At 43.5% G+C, this 20,618-nt stretch overlaps 1 protein-coding gene across 2 annotated transcripts in view; it reads left to right on the top strand.

Moving 5' to 3' along the window:
* The window catches only part of PRRX1 (paired related homeobox 1), a 147,795-nt gene that overhangs the window by 109,356 nt on the left and 17,821 nt on the right, over nucleotides 1–20,618 (top strand). For both annotated transcript variants that reach the window (XM_030206913.1, XM_030206915.1), the window contains exon 3: nucleotides 15,168–15,349. In XM_030206913.1, the coding sequence (XP_030062773.1) occupies nucleotides 15,168–15,349 (182 nt within the window). The remainder of the gene's footprint in view (nucleotides 1–15,167; nucleotides 15,350–20,618) is intronic.

Below are 20,618 nucleotides of genomic sequence, written 5' to 3'. Positions count from 1 at the left end.
GAATCTATACATGCAAATATTGGCAGTTACACCAGTAAGTTGCAGAATCAACACTTATTTATTTATTCCAAACTTTCTATACCACTTTAAGGGGTCCTTTTACTGAGGCATGCTGAAAATGGGCATGCGGCAAAATGAAAATTGCTGCTTGTCCATTTTGGGTCTGAGACCTTACCGCCATTGACTTAGTGGTAAAGAATCCGAGCGATAATGACCTACATGCATCAAATGCCACTTGGCACGCATCTGTTACGCACGCCCGAAAATAAACAGTATTTTTCAGACGCACGTATCGGACGCGTGCCAAAAATGAAATTACCGCAAGAGCCATGTGGTAGTCGAGTGGTAACTCCATTTTGGCGCATGTTGGGTGCGCGTAGACGCATAAATGGCTTAGTAACAGGCCCCTAACTGACAAGCAGGGCAAAGTGGTTTATATACTAATACAAAGAAAGAAAAGGAACTACAAATGCAGTAGGAAAGAGCACATGCTTACCAAAAGAGTTAAACCAGGGTTTTCCTTGGCAGTGCTGTCAAACTGAACACACAGAGTAGGCTTGCTCAAAAAACCAGGCCTTCAATAATTCCGCACAGCTTAGTACAGTTATTTATTTATTTCTGACATTTATACCCCACATTATCCCAAACAAGTTTGAGTTCAATGTGGCGCACAATAAACAGTATAGGATACATAACAAAGAATAATGCATAAGAAAGTAATTTGTTGTAAGAATCCAATTTTACAATACAGTATAAATATACTGGGATAGCTATGGATGTTTAACATTTAGAAAATCTATTATCAATGAGAAATTGTACATGAAGCAAAGAGAAAGATAATGGTAAATAGAGTAATAACCAATTCAGGTTTGAGATATGTTTGTTCTTTGAGAGGGTTTGTCTGAATAAGAGTTCCACCATTTGTTTCCTAGGTAAGGGAAGTCTGCAGAGTGGACAATTGATTCTGGAAGTAGAAGGTCAGCGCAATCTGTGAGGTTAAGCACCAGTAATTCTGTAAGGTTAAGCGCCAGTGACTGCGAGGCTAAGCACCAGTGACTGTGTGAATACCCCTCTAACAATTTGCACTAAGCCATTTTATCATTTTAGCTTGTAATTATAGAATAGAGTTAGGTGTGCTACTGCCATTTATGCATACAAGTGTACACTTACCTGCATGGATGGCAGTTTTCTATAAATTTAAGCTGACAAAAGGCACTTAAATTTAGGTGACCTGTTATAAAATGAGTGTGAGGTTAAGTACAGGTGACCCTGTGATGTGACGCACCGGTAACTCTGAGGTGGCACAATATTAAGCACTATAGACTGAATTCTATAAATGACACTGAAAAATCAGTGTCGACTATAAACCATTCTATAAATAGAACTCTAAAGTTAGGCACTGTTTATAGAATAGTTTTTGGTGTGGGAACTGCACCTAACTTTAGGCATGGCCATTTACACCAACTAAACCCTGATATAAATCCTTGCGCCTAAATTAGGTGCAGATCCCTTTATTCTTTAACAGCGTGCATAAATTACAGGAATGCCCTGGACCTACCCATGACCCTCCCATAGCCTCACCCCCTTTTTGGAGCTGCGCATAAATGTGCGTGCGTAACTTTTAAATGATTCCAATTAGCACCGATAATGGTTAGAGCCCAATTATCAGCGCTAATTGGCTTGTACTTCAGTTAAATTGCATGTGCAATTTTAGCACCATTTCTAGAATTTGGGAATATTTGTTCAGAGAACAGCTGATTCCAGGCTGACCACAAGTGGAGCTAATTTGCGCCAGTTTGCACTAATGCACATAACTGTACACCTAAGCTCTATAGCTCATAACTGCAAAGGGGGTACTAACATGAACGGGTCAGGAGCGAGCCAGGCCCTTACATGATAAGTTTATAGAATACTGTCAGTTTTAGGTGAAAGCATTTATACCAGCCTTTGACATGGCATAAATGCTTTAGTTCGAAAGTACTGTACCAAGAAAACAAGTAGCCAGGCGACTTATAAGATCCAGCATGGATCAAAAAAAGAACAAGCAAATCACCACAAAACTCTCATTTAAAAAAAATTAATTTATTCACCACATGAAAATAAATAAGAAGTCTTTAGCCCAACACGACTGCGTTTCATCCTCCTAAAGGATTGCATCAGGGGCTTGAAAATACCAACTGTTAAGAAACATATAAAAGCAAATAAGTATAAATCATAAAATAACTACTTATTTATTTTATGTGGTGAATATATATCTATATAAATAAATCCCACCTTGAACGTTCTGAAGCTCCCTCCAACTGTGGCAGTGAAGCCCTAAACTGCTGTAGTCCTCCTGGTAGGGAAGGCTATTCGGACTACTCACCACCACCCTCAGCCACGCCCCATCTGCGACCTACACCACGCCTCAACTGGACATAAAAAGCACCCTGAACGTTCTGAACCACACTCTGAGGCTTCAATAGTTCGTATGTTCGAAGCTCTGTAACCACTTTTAAGCACAGTACATCTGTGCACCGCCATGACCTGGACGAGCATCACAGCTGCAACACACACGGATGAGCGTCACACCAATAGGAATAGAACAAGGGAGGAGCGTCTGAGGCGAAGGCGTCAGCTGGGAGGAGTCATTTTCTACGACTGCACCGTTGCCATGCAACGGAATGCAATCACGCCTCATGCACCTATCAAACAACTCAAAAAGAAGAAGGGGGGTGCCTTACACGCGAACGGCTCACTCATTGCGTGCACCTCCATCGTTGCCAAGCAACGGAATGCAAGGACAGATGATGGACCATTCACAGCCAACTGCTACACAAGAAAGGAGGAGCATTAGACGCCAAAGCGGTCACTCCTTCTCTGGGTAACACGAGCCGAACAACGCTGGAAAAACAACATTGCTTTCCTTTACTTTCTTCCAACAAAGGTAACAGGGACTTACTTTTCAAAAACGTATTACCAGCTTCTTCCTGTTTTCTGTGTCCGCAATTCCCCCTCTGCTATGCCGGGACATAAGTGCCCACAATAAAGCGTCCACCGAACGAAAATACTGCTTTCCTCTGCTTCTACTCATCTACACGGACTTACTTTTCAAAAATTACAACAACGTATTACCGACTTCTTGCTCTTTTCTGTGACCGCAATTCCCCCTCTGCTTCTTCCTGCTTTCTGTGTCCAAATTTCCCCCTCTGCTATGCTGGGCCTTTTTTTTCTGTGTCCGCTATTCACCCTCTGCTTCTTGCTGCTTTCTGTGTCCGCAATTCAGAATAAAGCGTCCACCGAACGAACATACTGCTTTCCTCTGCTTCTACTCATCTGCACTCATTCATTTCATTCACTTCCTTCCTCTTTGCTGCTTTCCCGGTATTTCACCCGCCATTTTCACAATACGTTTCACCGTCTTATAATCATTGCACTGCTACAATGCCCACCGACAACAACAAATGAACCTTTACACACTACTTTAGTACCTGCTCATCTGCTTGCACGCCTCTACCCTGATTCATTTCTGTTTCTACACCTTTGCTGCTTCGCTGTTATTTCCCGCACCATTTCCACGCTACTTTCAACCCTGTTATAGGCAGCCATTTTGAGCACCACTACCAGTACTGAAACAAACGGATGTCTGCTAAAGTATAAATCTGTTAACAATAATAACGTTATTAAACACAACAATAACTGTGGGGATAGGTTTTCTACATACATTAAAAGAATCTTTTCTGTCAGCAATTCAAACGACAATATCCTCTTTTTGGCAGCCATTTTGTCAAACACCACGACCTACACAGTGGGATGCCTTTCCTTTTCACTCTGCTTATGACAAAATGCATGTATGCACAACTATATATGTGTTAAAATAAAAACCCTTTAAAAATCATAACCATACCATGGGGATATATTTTTTACAAACATTAAATATTCACCATTTCAATGGACACTATCTTATATGTACAATGCAATTATAATACCATTAAACATGTTCAATATGGGAGTTGATTGGTAATTTTTATGTAACTAATGCACATAGATGGTTTCTTTCATTGTTTCATTTTAGTTTCTTCACTACAGCAATGCTACTCTGTGACACACACAATCAATCGACATTCTGTCTTTCTCTCTCCCACACACACACACTGTCACAGTCTATCTCTCTCTCACTCACTCACATACACATACACTCTCATATTCACTCTCTCTCTCACACACAGTCACTGTCAAACATAAATACTCAAAGGAAAACCTTGCTAGCGCCCGTTTCATTTCTCACCGAAACGGGCCTTTTTTTACTAGTATATATATATTTTTTAATGAGAGCTCGAAAGTACCTGCATATTATATATGTAAACAGCTTTGATTGCACCACAGAAAGGTGGTATATCAAATCCATGACCTTTTACCTAAAGTTTGACATTCAAATACCGACTTACACTAGTAGTCTATAATGGCATTAGTGTCCAACTCCTGAAGCAGACGTTTTGATGCTGAAACACAGCTGCTGTGTTGAGTTGTTTAAGTTGTTCCAATAAAGCTCACCTTTTGAACCATGTCTCCCTTGGTTTATTGGAAGAGCCAATCTACCCTACTCCTTGGTTTCTCTCTTGCTGATGCATGTAGGGATTGTTTGTTTTCCACTTTGTGTGGTTGTCTCCTAGTTTGGTTGAAACATCTAGGTAGATCTGCAGTTGCTTAGTTACTGTAGCGCTAGTTAATTAAGATAAAATGGGAAATGTAATATTCATCTATAATTCACACAGTTCATTTTGAGAGGCATAATCGAATGGGGTGCCCAAATTTTCCTGAGGGCGTCCTCGCAGGATGTCCCACGAAGGGGCGGGGAAACCCATACTATCGAAACAAGATGGGCGGCCATCTTTTGTTTCGATAATATGGTCAGGGACGCCTAAATCTCCACATTTAGGTTGACCTTAGAGATGGTTGTCCCTAGAGATGGTCGTCCCTGATTTTCGGCGATAATGGAAACCGAGGACGCCCATCTCAGAAACAACCAAATCCAAGCCCTTTGGTCATGGGAGGAGCCAGCATTCATAGTGCACTGGTCCCCCTGACATGCCAGAACACCAACTGGGCACCCTAGGGGGCACTGCAGTGGACTTCAGAAAAAGCTCCCAGGTGCATAGCTCCCTTACCTTGTCTGCTGATCCCCCCAACCCCCCCAAACCCCACTCCCCACAACTATACATCACTACCATAGCCCTTAGGGATGAAGAGGGGCACCTGCATGTGGGTATAGTGGGTTTGTGGTGGGTTTTGGAGGGCTCACATTAACCACCACAAGTTTAACAGGTAGGGGGGGATGGGCCTGGATATAGTAGGTTTTTGGTGGGTTTGAGGGGTTTACACTTCTCACCACAAGTATAACAGAGAGTGGATTATGGGTCAGGGTTTCCTTCTCCACAGTGCATTGCACTGAACACTAGGCTACTCTTGGGCTCATTTTCGAATGAGAAGGACGCCCATCTTTCGACATAAATCGGAAGATGGACATTCTTCTCCGAGGGTCGTCCAAATCGATAAAACCGAAAGCCGATTTTGGACACCCCCAACTGCACTCCGTCGCAGGGACGTCCAAAGTTCAAGGGGGCGGGTCGGAAGCGTAGCGAAGGCGGGACGTGGGCGTGCCTAACACTTGGATGTCCTTGACCTATAATCGAAGGAAACAGAGACCTCCCTGACGAATATTTGGACGACGTTACCTGGTCGTGTTTTTCTTACGACCAAGGCACAAAAAGGTGCCTGAAATGACCAGATGACCACCGGAGAGAATCGGGGATGACCTCCCTTTACTCCCCCAGTGGTCACTAACACCCTCCCACCCTCAAAAAATATCTTTAAAAATATTTTGTGCCAGCCTCAGATGTCATACTCAGGTCCATGACAGCAGTATGCAGGTCCCTGGAGCAGTTTTAGTGGGTGCAATGCACTTCAGGTAAGCAGACCGAGGCCCTTACCCCCCCCCCCCCTACCTGTTACGTTTGAGGAGGAAATAGCGAGCTCTTCAAAATCCACCACAAACCCACTGTACCCACATCTAGGTGCCCCCCTTCACCCGTAAGGGCTATGGTAGTGTGTACAGTTGTGGGTAGTGGGGGTTGGGGGGGCTCAACACACAAGGTAAGGGAGCTATGTACCTCGGAGCAATTTATGAAGTCCACTGCAGTGCCCCCTAGGGTGCCCGGTTGGTGTCCTGGCATATCAGGGGGACCAGTGCACTAGAAATGCTGGCTCCTCCCACAACCAAATGGCTTGCATTTGGTCATTTTTGAGATGGACGTCCTTGGTTTCGATTATCGCCAAAAATCAGAAATGACCAAGTCTAGGGACGACCAAATCTAGACATTTTGCAGTTTCAAAAATGGTCATGTTCACTATTCAATTTTTGGACCTTTTTTGCAAAACATCCAATCTAGATGTTCATTTGTCTTTCCTAGTTGTGTATTTGTAATTGATCTTTAACCCAAAATAGCTCAGATATTACCATAACCCACCTTGGGTGTATTTCTTCAAAGAGGTGAATAAAACTCCAAACAAGCAAACCATGATAGTAGTAATAAATAAAACATATCAATATATTCTAGTTGTCTTTAAATGTTCAACAGCATATTTAAATTTTAAGTACAAAGTTAAATATATTAAATATCTCCTTCCTTCCTATAGCAGAATATTTTGACAAGCAGATCTCTTCTGTGCCATTCTCAGCACACGAATTATTTAGAATTCTTAGAAACTTAACAACTATACCAGAAAATATAGGGAGAATGAGTATTTAATGCAATGATTTTGCTTTAGCATTTGATAAAAAAAGTACCTGATATTTCACTCTCATTTGAAGGTCTTCCACTTCCTATTGAGGATCCTAGAATCCCTGACTCAGTTTGGTCTGAATTTTCAGAAGTTTCTACTGAGCAGATTAAGTTGATTATGAAATGACTCATATTATCCTTTAGATGATTGTTCCCCTTTCTTAATTAAATTCCTGAAGATGGACGTGTTAGATTTTATTACTGCTCTCTGATGGGCCCTTTTACTAAGCCTCGATAGACCTAATGTGCGGGTAGCTCGCGCCAAATCAAACCTACCGCTGAGATAGCGTGGGCGCCCTGCAGTAGTTCTGAAGTTGGCATGAGCAGTTTCCCATGGTAGAAAATAATTTTCTATTTTCTACCATGGGGGTAGTTCCCAGTGATAATTGGCAGGTTGGCCACATTTATTCCGCGTGCTGCCTGATTACCGCAGGAGTAGCGCATGAACCCTTACCACCAAGTAAATAGGTGGCATAAAGGGCTCAGGCAGTAAATAGCAGTGCACTAATTTTCATATTAGCCCAAGGACATTTACTACCCCATTAAAAAAAGGCATTTTCCCCAGCTGCGGTCAAAAATGGCCCAGCAAACGCCAATTTCAAGCACCCACACTAGCTCACAGCTTACCACTTTTTACCACAGCTTAGTAAAAGGTCCCCTGAGAGCAGAAATGATTTCTGATATTTTTTAAAGGGCTTCAGTCTGTGTGCTCTGGTCACTGACAAGTGGGTAACTACTAAGATTGTTTAAAACCTAAGGTTTTAGAAGGTGAGCAGTGAGATTGGTAGGCAAATTCAATTAGAGTGTAGTTTTGTGTGTACTAGGAGCCCTGTATAATTTTAAAGCTGCTATTGAGATAGACATTGGGGACGCCACTGCATGCCCTGGGATTGGTAGCATGGAATGTTGCTACTCTCTGAGATTCTACATGGAATCTTGTTACTCTTTATGATTCCAGAATCTTGCTATTATTTGGGGTTCTACATGGAATGTTGCTACTATTTGGGTTTCTGCCAGATACTTGTGACCTGGATTGGCCACTGTTGGAAACAGGGTACTGGGCTAGATGAACCATTGGTCTGACCCAGTATGGCTGTTCTTATGTTCTAAAGCTGAAACCAAGAGTTTGTACTGTTATAGAGAAGTGTCTGTGCTGGCAGGAGGAGTGAAGTACCAGGGAGAGGTAAACTTTTTTTTTGCACATAAGTAGGACTATGTTAAATATTTCTGTTAAATAATCCAGCACCACTATGCCAGAGCTTCTCTCAGCCCTCTCCTGGAGCCATACTTAACCAGAATTATCACAATGAATATGCATGAGATAAATTTGCATACTTTGATGATCTGTTGAACACAGTTCTATCTCATGCATATTCATTGTGGTGGTCCTGAAAACCTGTTTGGTTAGGTGTGCCTATGCAAGAGGGTTGAGAAGATTTACATACAATAGGTCACCAATATATTAAAATCTATCTTATATATATTCATGTGGTAATCCTGAAAACTCACTTGGCTAGGTATGCCTTCAGGGAAGGGTTGAGAAGAACTCATCTGTGCATCAAACTCTTGGTAACGGAATGTTTTTCAGCCACCTTTAGTACCTCTAGCAACTGAAGGATGATCAATTTATGGAGCTCAGGAAGAGAACTTTCCTCAAACAGCGATACTTTTTTCCATGATCCTTAAGATTTCCAGAGACAAGATCAATGCTGAGAACTAGCCACTTTCTGGGCTAGTTTTTGCTTTCAAAAAGCTCTTCACTTTCTTTGCATCAGCATCTGTTGTTGACATATGAAATCACAGCAGTGGAAACAGCAAGCTGTACAAGTCCTGACCAAAGATGAGGCATCTCATTGAGGAATGTTCAGCATTTTAGTTTCCTGCCTGAATGCCATGCATAATAATGCAAAATTCTATTTTGTTGAAGGAGTTCTTCTGAAGATGAAAGGGCTTCAGCTGCTTTATTAGCATTTAGTTGTTTGAGTGGGTCTCCCCCCCCCCCCCCCCCCCAATTGTTAATCTTTAGATTTCCTTCAGGACATCATAGTTCCCAAAACTGGCAGAGTTCATATGCCTTCTTGACATGTAGATTTTTCAAGTTCTTTCCTGAGTTTTAGGCCAACATAATGAAAGTTGACACCTAGCCAGAAAGTACTGGTGTGGTTAACATCTTTCACTCAACTGTACTGGCCAGTAGAGATGTGACCGGGTTGATATTTTTAGAATTTAATTTAATGTACCCCAGCTTCAAGCTAAAAGCTGCATACTGTGTTTTCTACCCCACATTTATTTTTTTAAATCATTTTTCATTTCTATGGTTTGGTTTAGTGACTAGTAAATGTCAAAGTGAGATCTGATGACCTGAAACACAGCTACTCTACCACAATGCAACTTATGAGGTGGAAGAATTCCGAGTACTGGCGTGCAAATGAACATGTGAAATGGCAGCATGTGGCTTCCCAAATGTCTATATCCAGCACTGCTCCAAGGCAAACATTATCAGATTTTGAAACTGAGCCATAGCTTCAGATTCCAGCCGAGAACGGTCATGTGACACATTGGCCTCCACTGCCGAATGTCTACACAGCTGTTCTGGCCAAGTGGATTGCTTTCTCAGCTAAGTTAAAAAGCATCTCAATTTAAAAGTGCTAGTTTGAATGTTCTGTAAGACCGGCAATAGGTTTGCCAACTTTTCCATGGACTATAACTGGACACTCATCAAGCTTGAGGAGGCAGGGAAGGGAGAGGTGATGAACAATGCTTCCTTTGGAGTTTGAGGACTGGGGGAGGGCTGATGTCAGTTGTTGACCCACAGTCCCCTTGTCCCTTGGGTTCTGAATGTTTCTCTACACACTTTATTTTTAGCAAAATGTATTATTCCAACCACCCTCACACACAGTTGATTTCACTATCATAACTAAAACCTCTCCAATACATGTACGCACAACTTCAAACACACAGCCTCCTTCTCCCACACCAACACACATAATCATTCCAAGACAAACAAACTCCCTGGTCGTACACACATACACATCCAACAGCTGTCACTCTCTTTCCTTCCAAGTCTTTCTCCACCTACCAAATCTCTCCACAGGCAGTGCAAGGACAAATTATAGACCAGAGAGACATGACTGTGAAAACAAAGGAGAGAAACAAAAGACACTGTGTGTGAGACACCTTTTCAACAGTAGCTACTTCAGGTTTCTTGAAATTATCCGTTAAATACCAAAACATAAGCGGGTTTGCAAGGAGGGATTTTATAGGGCTGTACTGAATATTTGTATTTGATTTGATTCGGCTCTGAATGGTGCCCTGAATACATTATTCTTATTCGGCTAAATAGTGATTTTTAATTCATATACAAATAATCCGGGGCTCTACTGTGCTAAATCCTACTGAAATAAACACTTGATCTCTGATTTCACGTTGCATCTTTTATGGTTATGTTAAAGCCTAATGCCCTTTATTCGTATTCGGCTGAATAATATTTTTCAATATTGGTATTTGGGCGAATAGCAAAATATGCTATTCATTACAGCTGTAGCTTTTTCTGTGGCTGTGTTCGATTGTGGAATGCGCTTCACCTGGGGTAGGGTTGTAGCAAGGAGGGTAAAGACTTATCAATTTGTAGAGGCTTTTTAAGGTTGGGAGATTGGGGTGAGTGAAGTAATTTTTTGGGACTTGCATTATTGATTTCTTATATGAATGTTGGCTTTTATTATGTGTATTTGTTGTACCTCGCTTAGCATGGAAAGTATAGACAAGTTGTAAGTGAATAAATGAAATGAAATACCTATAAAAAAAAACACTACGGGCCCTGTTTACTAAGCCGTGCTGTAGGCGCACTAACATTTTAGCACATGCTAAATGCGCTAACAGTAGAGACACCCATTATATTCCTATATAATTGCAACACCTGGTGGAGTGTAGGTCATGCAGCAGAGTTTTGGATGGATTGAGGGGGAGAGGGATGGCTTGGTGGGAGACCTGTAAGAAGCAAGGTACAGAGAAGGGCAACGAAAATGATAAAGGAGATGGGGTGACGTCCCTATGCTAAAGTGGTTAGGGCCCTTCAGCTTGGAGAAAAGACGGCTGAGAGGAGATATGATAATATATAAAATAATGAGTGGAGTGGAATGGGTAGACGTGAATCGCTTGTTTACTCTTTCCAAAAATACCAGGACTAGGGGGCATGCAATGAAGCTACTTAGTAGTAAATTTAAAATGAATCGTAGTAAATATTTCTTCACTCAATGTGTAATTAAACTCTGGATTTTGTTGCTAGAGAATGTAGTAAAAGCGGTTAGCTCAGCGGGGTTTTTTTAAAAAAAGATTTGGATGGCTTACTAAAGGAAAAGTCTGTAGACCATTATTAAAATGGACTTGGGGGAAATCCACTGCCTATTTCTAGAATAAGCAGCATAAAATGTATTGTACTGTTTTGGGATCTTGCCAGGTACTTGTTACCTGGATTGGCCACTGTTGGAAACAGAATGCTGGGCTTGATGGACCTTCAGTCTGTCCCAGTAGGGCAATTGTACTTATGTACTTAAGTTTATGCGCCTACAGTGTTGCTTAGTAAACAGGGCCCTACATTTGCAATAGTGATGTGCACAATCTGTATATGTGCACAATACAGAGCCCCTAAAAAACCAGATGTGTACATGGATGACTGTTTTATCTGAATAAAAAAGATAATTTAAGTCGCTTTATAAACTGCACTATAATGCAGCAGTCATCACATACAGCAAACTGTTGCACATTTAATGTGGTGGATGGCACACTCTTCAGTCTCTGTGCTCATTTCTTTACACACAGATTATAATTTTTTTGAGTTCATCATCCTGTCTCTAATAAAAGCCAGTTTGGGTCTTTTGGAACTATTCGTTCAATCTCAAATACAAAAGTCCATTCCATGTTGCTTACCTTAGAAGCAGAAAGCTGTGATACTTTGTAACTTTCTGCAAATCCTTTCTGGTGGGGAATTAGAGGGCATTTCTATAACAGAAGGCTTGCTATATAGTAGTTGCAGCTAATGGTGTCTATTTTAAGCCTATTCTATAAAGAAAAGTAAGAGCCAAGTGGCAAAAAATGCACGTACATTAAGGTGTGATCGCTTACATCAGCTCTAAAGCTGGTGTAAACACGTGCCTAGATATTAGAATGTATGAGTGTAAATGATAAGAGTTCTATAATTTATGTGCACATCTATGTGCTCTGCTCAAACTCTATGCATGAGCACATATGTCCCATGAAATCGAGGCCACTTATTTGCATAAATGACTATAATATTGCCATTAAGGAAACACACCACCAAGCGGTGAAGGAACAAGGACAGCACTACGAAACGTCACAAAATCAAAGCCACAAGAGTAGGGTGTCTGATGGCACTCTCAACCACAGGAAAGACACATCAAATCAAATCCAATAAAAAGGTTATTGTGATTAATACACTTCTAAGTGGTTGAGAGTGACATTAGACACCCTACTTGCCATCTAACACTACATGGCTCCTGATACAATTGCCCCCTTAGTACCTTACAATCCCGCTTACTCATAGTCTGCGTTATAGGCTCCTATCCATCTTTGTTCAGAACAGTCATTTGAAAAATTTAAGGCTAGCCTAAAGGCATTCTTATTTATAGATGCCTTTTCCAGTGGCGTAGGAAGGGCGGGGCAGTGGGGGCGGTCCACCCTGGGTGACAGCGGGTGGGGGGGTGCTCCGGACAGCCCTCGTCTCCTGCCTTCATCCTTCGTTTTTTTAAAATCCATTGCAGCAACGCAGGCAGTGCTTCGCGTCTGCCCTGCGTGTGCTGTGAAGAGAGAAAATCACCTCGCTGGCATCGGGCCTTCCCTCGTTGTGTCCCGCCCTCTTCTGAGGTAACTTCCTATTTCCTCGAGGGCGGGACACAACGAGGGAAGGCCCGATGCCAGCGAGGTGATTTTCTCTCTTCACAGCACACGCAGGGCAGATGCGAAGTGCTGCCTTCGTCGCTGCAATGGATTTAAAAAAAAAAAAAACGAAGGGTGATGGCAGGAGACAAGGGCTCTGTCGGCTCTCCATGAGGGAGGACAGGACCGGGTCGGGGGGGGTCAGATGGGAGAGGGGGAGCTCAGATGGGAGAAGGGGTGGGGGAGCTCAGAGGGGAGAAGGGGAGTGCTCAGATGGGAGAAGGGGTGGGGGAGCTCAGAGGGGAGAAAGGGAGTGCTCAGATGGGAGAAGGGGTGGGGGTGTTCAGAGGGGAGAAGGAGATTGGGGAGGGAGGGTGGGGGAGCCCAGATGGGTGCTCGGAGGGGAGAAGGGGATTGGGAAGGGGTGGGGGAGCTCAGAGGGTTGCTCAGAGGGAAGAAGGGGATTGGGGAGGGGTGTGGGTGCTCAGAGGGGAGTGCTCAGATGGGAGAAGGGGTCTGAAGCTGGAACTGGGGTCTGACAAGGGGCAGGAGGGAAAATGGGTCCATGCCTGGGGCAGGTGGGAGAATGGGTCTGGGTGTGAAAAGGGGGGATGCAAGGCATGTGGTGGATGAAGGGGGCTGGAACTGGGGGCTGAAAAGGGGACAGGGAGAAGTGGCTGGGGGGCTGAAGCTCAGGACTAATGGAAGAAAAGGGCTGGGGACTGGTGGGATAGTGGGGCTGAAAAGGGGGGCATGTGGGAGATGTGGGCTGGGGCTGGAACTACAGGCAGGTGGAATAAGGGGACTGGAACTGGGGGCTGAAAAGAGGGAGCAGAGAGAGAGGGACAGACCCTGGATGGAAGGGGGGAGTGTGAGGGAGGGCAGACCCTGGATGGATGGGAGACCCTGGATGCATGGGAGAGGGAGGGCAGACGGATTGAAGGGGCAGAGAGAAAGGGCAGATGGTGGGTGAAAGGGGGAGAGAGAAAGAGGGCAGACTGGGGCAAATGGTGGATGGAAGGGGCAGAGATAGAGGGCAGATGTGGATGGAAGGAGCAAAGAGAGAGGGCAGACAGAGGATGGAAGGCACATTAGAGAGGGCAGACACTGGATGGCAGAGAGAGAGAGAGCGAAGACAGTTGTTGGATGGAAGGAATGTGAAAAGAAGATGAGGAAAGCAGAAACCAGAGACAACAAACTGTAAATAAAATACATATTTTTATTTTTTTGCTTTAACATGTAAATAAGGTAATCTTTTTATTGGACTAATTTTAATACATGTTGACTTAACTTTCAGAGAACAAAACCCCCTTCCTCAGGTCAGGATAGGATACTGTAACAGCACTATACTGTATTGACCTGAGGAAGGAGATTTTGGCCTCTGGAAGCTAAATGTATTAGTCCAATAAAATGGTATTTTATTTTCTGTATTTGTTTTATTTCTATTTGTTAATTTGTAAAGTGGTGATTGGTATTTGTTAGTTTTTTCAAATTTACATCTGCTGTCTTTATATTTTGTACAGTACTAGGGGACATTTTCTGTTTCTGTGGTGTTGCATTGTATGCAGAGTCTGGCATCGGGGGTTCAGTTTAATTTTTGTCTAAATAGAAAGTTTATTATTACTTTTTCTATAGTGGATTAGGGTGTATCTATGTTTGTGAAAAAGACATGGCTTTTGGTTGGCATTCACTGAGCAGGATCGACGATCTGTACTAATCTGTCTGTTTTCGTTTTACAATAGGTGAATTGATGTTCTAGTGCTCACTGTAGTGTTTAAGATGCTTTCCTTTTCCTTGTGTGACTCATACAAATTACTGCTTATGGTATGGTATAATTGCTCTATATATATAGGTCCTGAGTGTTTTGTATTCTCGGTATGCCTAGTACTGGATTTGGGGGGAGGGGGTTAAAAAATGATCTGCCCTGGGTGTCAACTACCCTAGCTATGCCACTGGCCTTTTCAAACCAATAGGCCTATAGAAAGGAACTCGGATGTTAAGTGACACCTGCTCTGTATATTTCCTCAGTCTCTCACCTCCTTTCCTGCCTTATGATGGAGTTTTTCTTTTATGTATTTCTTCACCTTTTTAAATTCTTTTATTACTCTTAGGTGGTATATCACATTTTTAATAAACTTGAAAATTGAATACTCTGCGAAAGCTTATACACCTGTAGTTGAGGATAGGATTTTGAAACAGAAACTTCACTTGGCATTTCTCTTTGAGAATCGACTCATAAGGCACAAATTGCCCATGGGCCTGTAAACAGCATGGAGAGTATGAAAGTTGTCCATCCTCATCTGAAATGGCTGTGTGAATGGAAACTCAAGCTCCAGTATGGGCAATATTTTGATATTTCATATAAATGTATATAATAAATAATGTACCAATGAAATGGAAATAGAATTTAACCAAAATCTAAGGTCAAATTTTTATCCTTTCCTTCATGTCCAGGTGTGGTTTCAGAATAGGCGAGCAAAATTTCGTAGGAATGAGAGAGCGATGCTGGCCAGTAAAAATGCTTCACTTCTAAAATCCTACTCGGGGGATGTGACTGCTGTTGAACAACCTATTGTTCCTCGCCCAGCACCAAGACCCAATGAGTATCTTTCCTGGGGAACAGCCTCTCCATACAGGTAAACCTTGCACAATTTTTCCTGTCTTATATCTGCAGAGACACAGACTTACTAAGTTTTCAGCCTCTGATTTAAAATTGTCTAAAAAGAATCACAGATGATTTTTTTTTCTATCTAGCTAGATAGATATAGCCAGTGGCATAGCAACAAGGGGGTCTTGGGGGCCTAGGACCCCTCACTTTGAGCTCAGACCCCCTTCAGAATTGCAGCACCAGTTGAATGGTTGGTGGGGATGCCCAAACCCTGCCAGCCAAAGAGATCCGCTGCCTGAGCCCCCAACTGTGCTGCCTGAGCAGTGAGGAAGTTGGTGGGGTGCTTCAGCTGCCGACACTGGCACTCCAGCGCATACATCCCAATCAGCAAAGGTATGATTTTCATGCAGCAGGGAGCAGGGAGAAGAGCTGAGAGAAGATGTGTAGCCCCCCCACTCAACCCCCCCCCCCCCAAAAAAAATGGGCTGCTGGCTACACCCCTGGGTATAACTAGGTGGTATTTGTATACTGATCTCTCTGCTAGTTGCACTGAAAATCACCTTTCTTGAGAGTTTGGATCTGTTGATAAATGGTATGTCCTTAGCACCTTACCTGTGGAGCACTTTATAGAATTAGAGGGGAGAAGGAGCCCAAGGGGTGGCTTGGGGTGGGGTGGGGGGAGACTCCACTTGAACTTATAGGTGAAGCTTTGGTTTGAGAGAGGGGCTTATCTGAGAAATCAAATTGAGGGATTGGTGAGGAGTGGAGGAGTAGCCTAGTGGTTAGTGCAATGGACTGATCCTGGGGAACTGAGTTTGATTCCCACTGCAGCTCCTTGTGACTCTGGGCAAGTCACTTAAAACTGGTACAAAAATAAGTACCTGAATATATGTAAACCGCTTTGAATGTAGTTGCAAAAACCTCAGAAAGGCGGTATATCAAGTCCCATTTCCCTTCCCTTCCCTTCATGGGATCTGCTAATGGGGGGCAGATGGCCAAAGGCTGAGATCATGGGTGTTGGGGGGGGGGGACACGATGTCGGGGACATTGGATAGGAGGGGCTGCTAGTAGTGTGGCTATACTTGGCACATACTCTTGAAGTGGAGGGAAGTACAGTTATTGGCAGTGTTGACAGCTAGCATGTGATACCAACCCATCTACTAGCTGTCACAGCCATCCACTCCACTGACCCGTCCATGTCATACCTATCTCTCGCCCCTATCCAGATTTGGCAGCTAGTGTGAATTTTGTCACTGTGCTGCTGGTTTTAATGTGTGGAAGCTGTGAGTCTGCATTAACTTCTAGCATGTGGTAAAACCCACACTAGCTGCTTAACACAACTTAGTAAAAAGGCTCTTTAGTGTGCACTAAATATCACAATAAAAATAATGTGTTGTTTTGTTTTCTTATGTGTTATTTCATTTTAGAATGCATTTTTTTTTCATGTTAGCGCCCAATGAAACAAAATGTAAGTCAACAAAGATTTCCTTCCATAGTAACATAGTAACATAGTAGATGACGGCAGAAAAAGACCTGCACGGTCCATCCAGTCTGCCCAACAAGATAACTCATATTTGCTGCTTTTTGTGTATACCCTACTTTGATTTGTACCTATGCTCTTCAGGGCACAGACCGTATAAGTCTGCCCCGCACTATCCCCGCCTCCCAACCACCAGCCCCACCTCCCAAACACCGGCTCTGGCACAGACACCGACCGTATAAGTCTGCCCAGCACTATCCTCACCTCCCCAGCCCTGCCTCCCAACCCTGGCTCTGGCACAGACCGTACAAGTCTGTCCAGCACTATCCCCGCCTCCCAACCATCAGTCCCGCTTCCCACCACCGGCTCTGGCACAGACCGTATAAGTCTGCCCAGCCCTATCCCCGCCTCCCAACCACCAGCCCCGCCTCCCGATCTTGACTAAGCTCCTGAGGATCCATTCCTTCGGCACAGGATTCCTTTATGCTTATCCCACGCATGTTTGAATTCCGTTACCGTTTTCATTGCCACCACCTCCCGCGGGAGGGCATTCCAAGCATCCACTACTCTCTCCGTGAAAAAATACTTCTTGACATTTTTCTTGAGTCTGCCCCCCTTCAATCTCATTTCATGTCCTCTCGTTCTACCACCTTCCCATCTTCGGAAAAGATTCGTTTGCGGATTAATACCTTTCAAATATTTGAACGTCTGTATCATATCACCCATGTTTCTCCTTTCCTCCAGATTATACATGTTTAGTTCAGCAAGTCTCTCCTCATACGTCTTGTAACGCAAATCCCATACCATTCTCGTAGCTTTTCTTTGCACCGCTTCAATTCTTTTTACATCCTTAACAAGATACGGCCTCCAAAACTGAACACAATACTCCAGGTGGGGCCTCACCAACGACTTATACAGGGGCACTTATGCTGGTCACACCTCTCTTTATACAGCCTAACAACCTTTTAGCTACTGCCACCGCCTTGTCACACTGTTTCGTCGCCTTCAAATCCTCAGATACTATCACCCCAAGATCCCTCTCTCTGCCTGTACCTATCAGACTCTCCCCGCCTAACACATACAGTGGGGGAAATAAGTATTTGATCCCTTGCTGATTTTGTAAGTTTGCCCACTGACAAAGACATGAGCAGCCCATAATTGAAGGGTAGGTTATTGGTAACAGTGAGAGATAGCACATCACAAATTAAATCCGGAAAATCACATTGTGGAAAGTATATGAATTTATTTGCATTCTGCAGAGGGAAATAAGTATTTGATCCCCCACCAACCAGTAAGAGATCTGGCCCCTACAGACCAGGTAGATGCTCCAAATCAACTCGTTACCTGCATGACAGACAGCTGTCGGCAATGGTCACCTGTATGAAAGACACCTGTCCACAGACTCAGTGAATCAGTCAGACTCTAACCTCTACAAAATGGCCAAGAGCAAGGAGCTGTCTAAGGATGTCAGGGACAAGATCATACACCTGCACAAGGCTGGAATGGGCTACAAAACCATCAGTAAGACGCTGGACGAGAAGGAGACAACTGTTGGTGCCATAGTAAGAAAATGGAAGAAGTACAAAATGACTGTCAATCGACAAAGATCTGGGGCTCCACGCAAAATCTCACCTCGTGGGGTATCCTTGATCATGAGGAAGGTTAGAAATCAGCCTACAACTACAAGGGGGGAACTTGTCAATGATCTCAAGGCAGCTGGGACCACTGTCACCACGAAAACCATTGGTAACACATTACGACATAACGGATTGCAATCCTGCAGTGCCCGCAAGGTCCCCCTGCTCCGGAAGGCACATGTGACGGCCCGTCTGAAGTTTGCCAGTGAACACCTGGATGATGCCGAGAGTGATTGGGAGAAGGTGCTGTGGTCAGATGAGACAAAAATTGAGCTCTTTGGCATGAACTCAACTCGCCGTGTTTGGAGGAAGAGAAATGCTGCCTATGACCCAAAGAACACCGTCCCCACTGTCAAGCATGGAGGCGGAAATGTTATGTTTTGAGGGTGTTTCTCTGCTAAGGGCACAGGACTACTTCACCGCATCAATGGGAGAATGGATGGGGCCATGTACCGTACAATTCTGAGTGACAACCTCCTTCCCTCCGCCAGGGCCTTAAAAATGGGTCGTGGCTGGGTCTTCCAGCACGACAATGACCCAAAACATACAGCCAAGGCAACAAAGGAGTGGCTCAGGAAGAAGCACATTAGGGTCATGGAGTGGCCTAGCCAGTCACCAGACCTTAATCCCATTGAAAACTTATGGAGGGAGCTGAAGCTGCGAGTTGCCAAGCGACAGCCCAGAACTCTTAATGATTTAGAGATGATCTGCAAAGAGGAGTGGACCAAAATTCCTCCTGACATGTGTGCAAACCTCATCATCAACTACAGAAGACGTCTGACCGCTGTGCTTGCCAACAAGGGTTTTGCCACCAAGTATTAGGTCTTGTTTGCCAGAGGGATCAAATACTTATTTCCCTCTGCAGAATGCAAATAAATTCATATACTTTCCACAATGTGATTTTCCGGATTTAATTTGTGATGTGCTATCTCTCACTGTTACCAATAACCTACCCTTCAATTATGGGCTGCTCATGTCTTTGTCAGTGGGCAAACTTACAAAATCAGCAAGGGATCAAATACTTATTTCCCCCACTGTACGTCTCCCATGGATTTCTACTTCCTAAGTGCATCACTTTGCATTTCTTCGCATTGAATTTTAATTGCCAAACCTTAGACCATTCTTCTAGCTTCTGTATGTTCTTTTTCATGTTTTCCACTCCCTCCGGGGTGTCCACTCTGTTACAGATCTTAGTATCATCCGCAAATAGGCAAACTTTACCTTCTAACCCTTCGGCAATGTCACTCACAAATATATTGAACAGAATCCTGCACACTTCTTAAAGGGAGGGAGGATGGATTACAGATAAGAGTGGGTGGGAATCATGGGATATAGACATAATCTCTGTAGGTGTTTGAGCACCTCAATATCAGACCTAGTCCCTCTATCACCTCTTCAATCTCCTGGGTTTGTGACAGCTGAGAGGAGAGGACTAAAGAGGTCACATATGAGGCAGATTATACAATTATACATTCCAAATTCATACATTCTAAATTCATGCTGACCTTCTTCCAATCTGTGATTGCACTCACTAAACAAGATTATTATACTGATCTAACAAACTCTCATGTTTCCAGATTTCACTGTCTCTTTGCTACACTCAACTCTCTCCTCAAAGTGCATCTACCTCCCAGCTTCCCTTCCTGCTCTGCCCAGACTATGGTTAACTACTTCTTTGACTAGGTTCACAAAATTAATTTTGAGTTGTCCATCGGGTCAGCGCTATTTACTTTTCGCCCTCTTCATTTCTGCAACCTTCCTTTGCCAAAATCACTCTTCCTTTCTAAAATCATAAAGGAGAAATCTTCATCGTCTCTTCTTCTCCAAACTTGCTACTTATTTTAGTGATCCCATTCCCAATCCACTCCTCGTCTGTCTCCCTGCTGTCATCCCTTATATTTATCATATCCTCAATCTAATACTTGCCATTGAAACGGTTCCTGCTTCCTTCAAACAAGCTATAATTATACCACTCATTAAAAATCTTCACTGGGCCCTGTCTGCCCAACTATCATCTCATCTTTATCCTCTCCTTTGCATACAAGCTACTCAAATGTGCTATTTACCATTGCTGTCTTGACTTTTTTCATCTCAAACCATTCTTGGTCCACTTTAATGTGGCTTTCACTCTCTGCATTCTTTAGAAACAACCCTTGCCAAAGTCTCCAGTGGTCTATTCC

Source organism: Microcaecilia unicolor, chromosome 6, assembly GCF_901765095.1.
Source record: "Microcaecilia unicolor chromosome 6, aMicUni1.1, whole genome shotgun sequence".
In the NCBI taxonomy this organism is placed as follows: Eukaryota; Metazoa; Chordata; class Amphibia; order Gymnophiona; family Siphonopidae; genus Microcaecilia; species Microcaecilia unicolor.
Note: the sequence above shows the minus strand (reverse complement) of the source record. Positions and strands in the feature narration are given on the sequence as shown.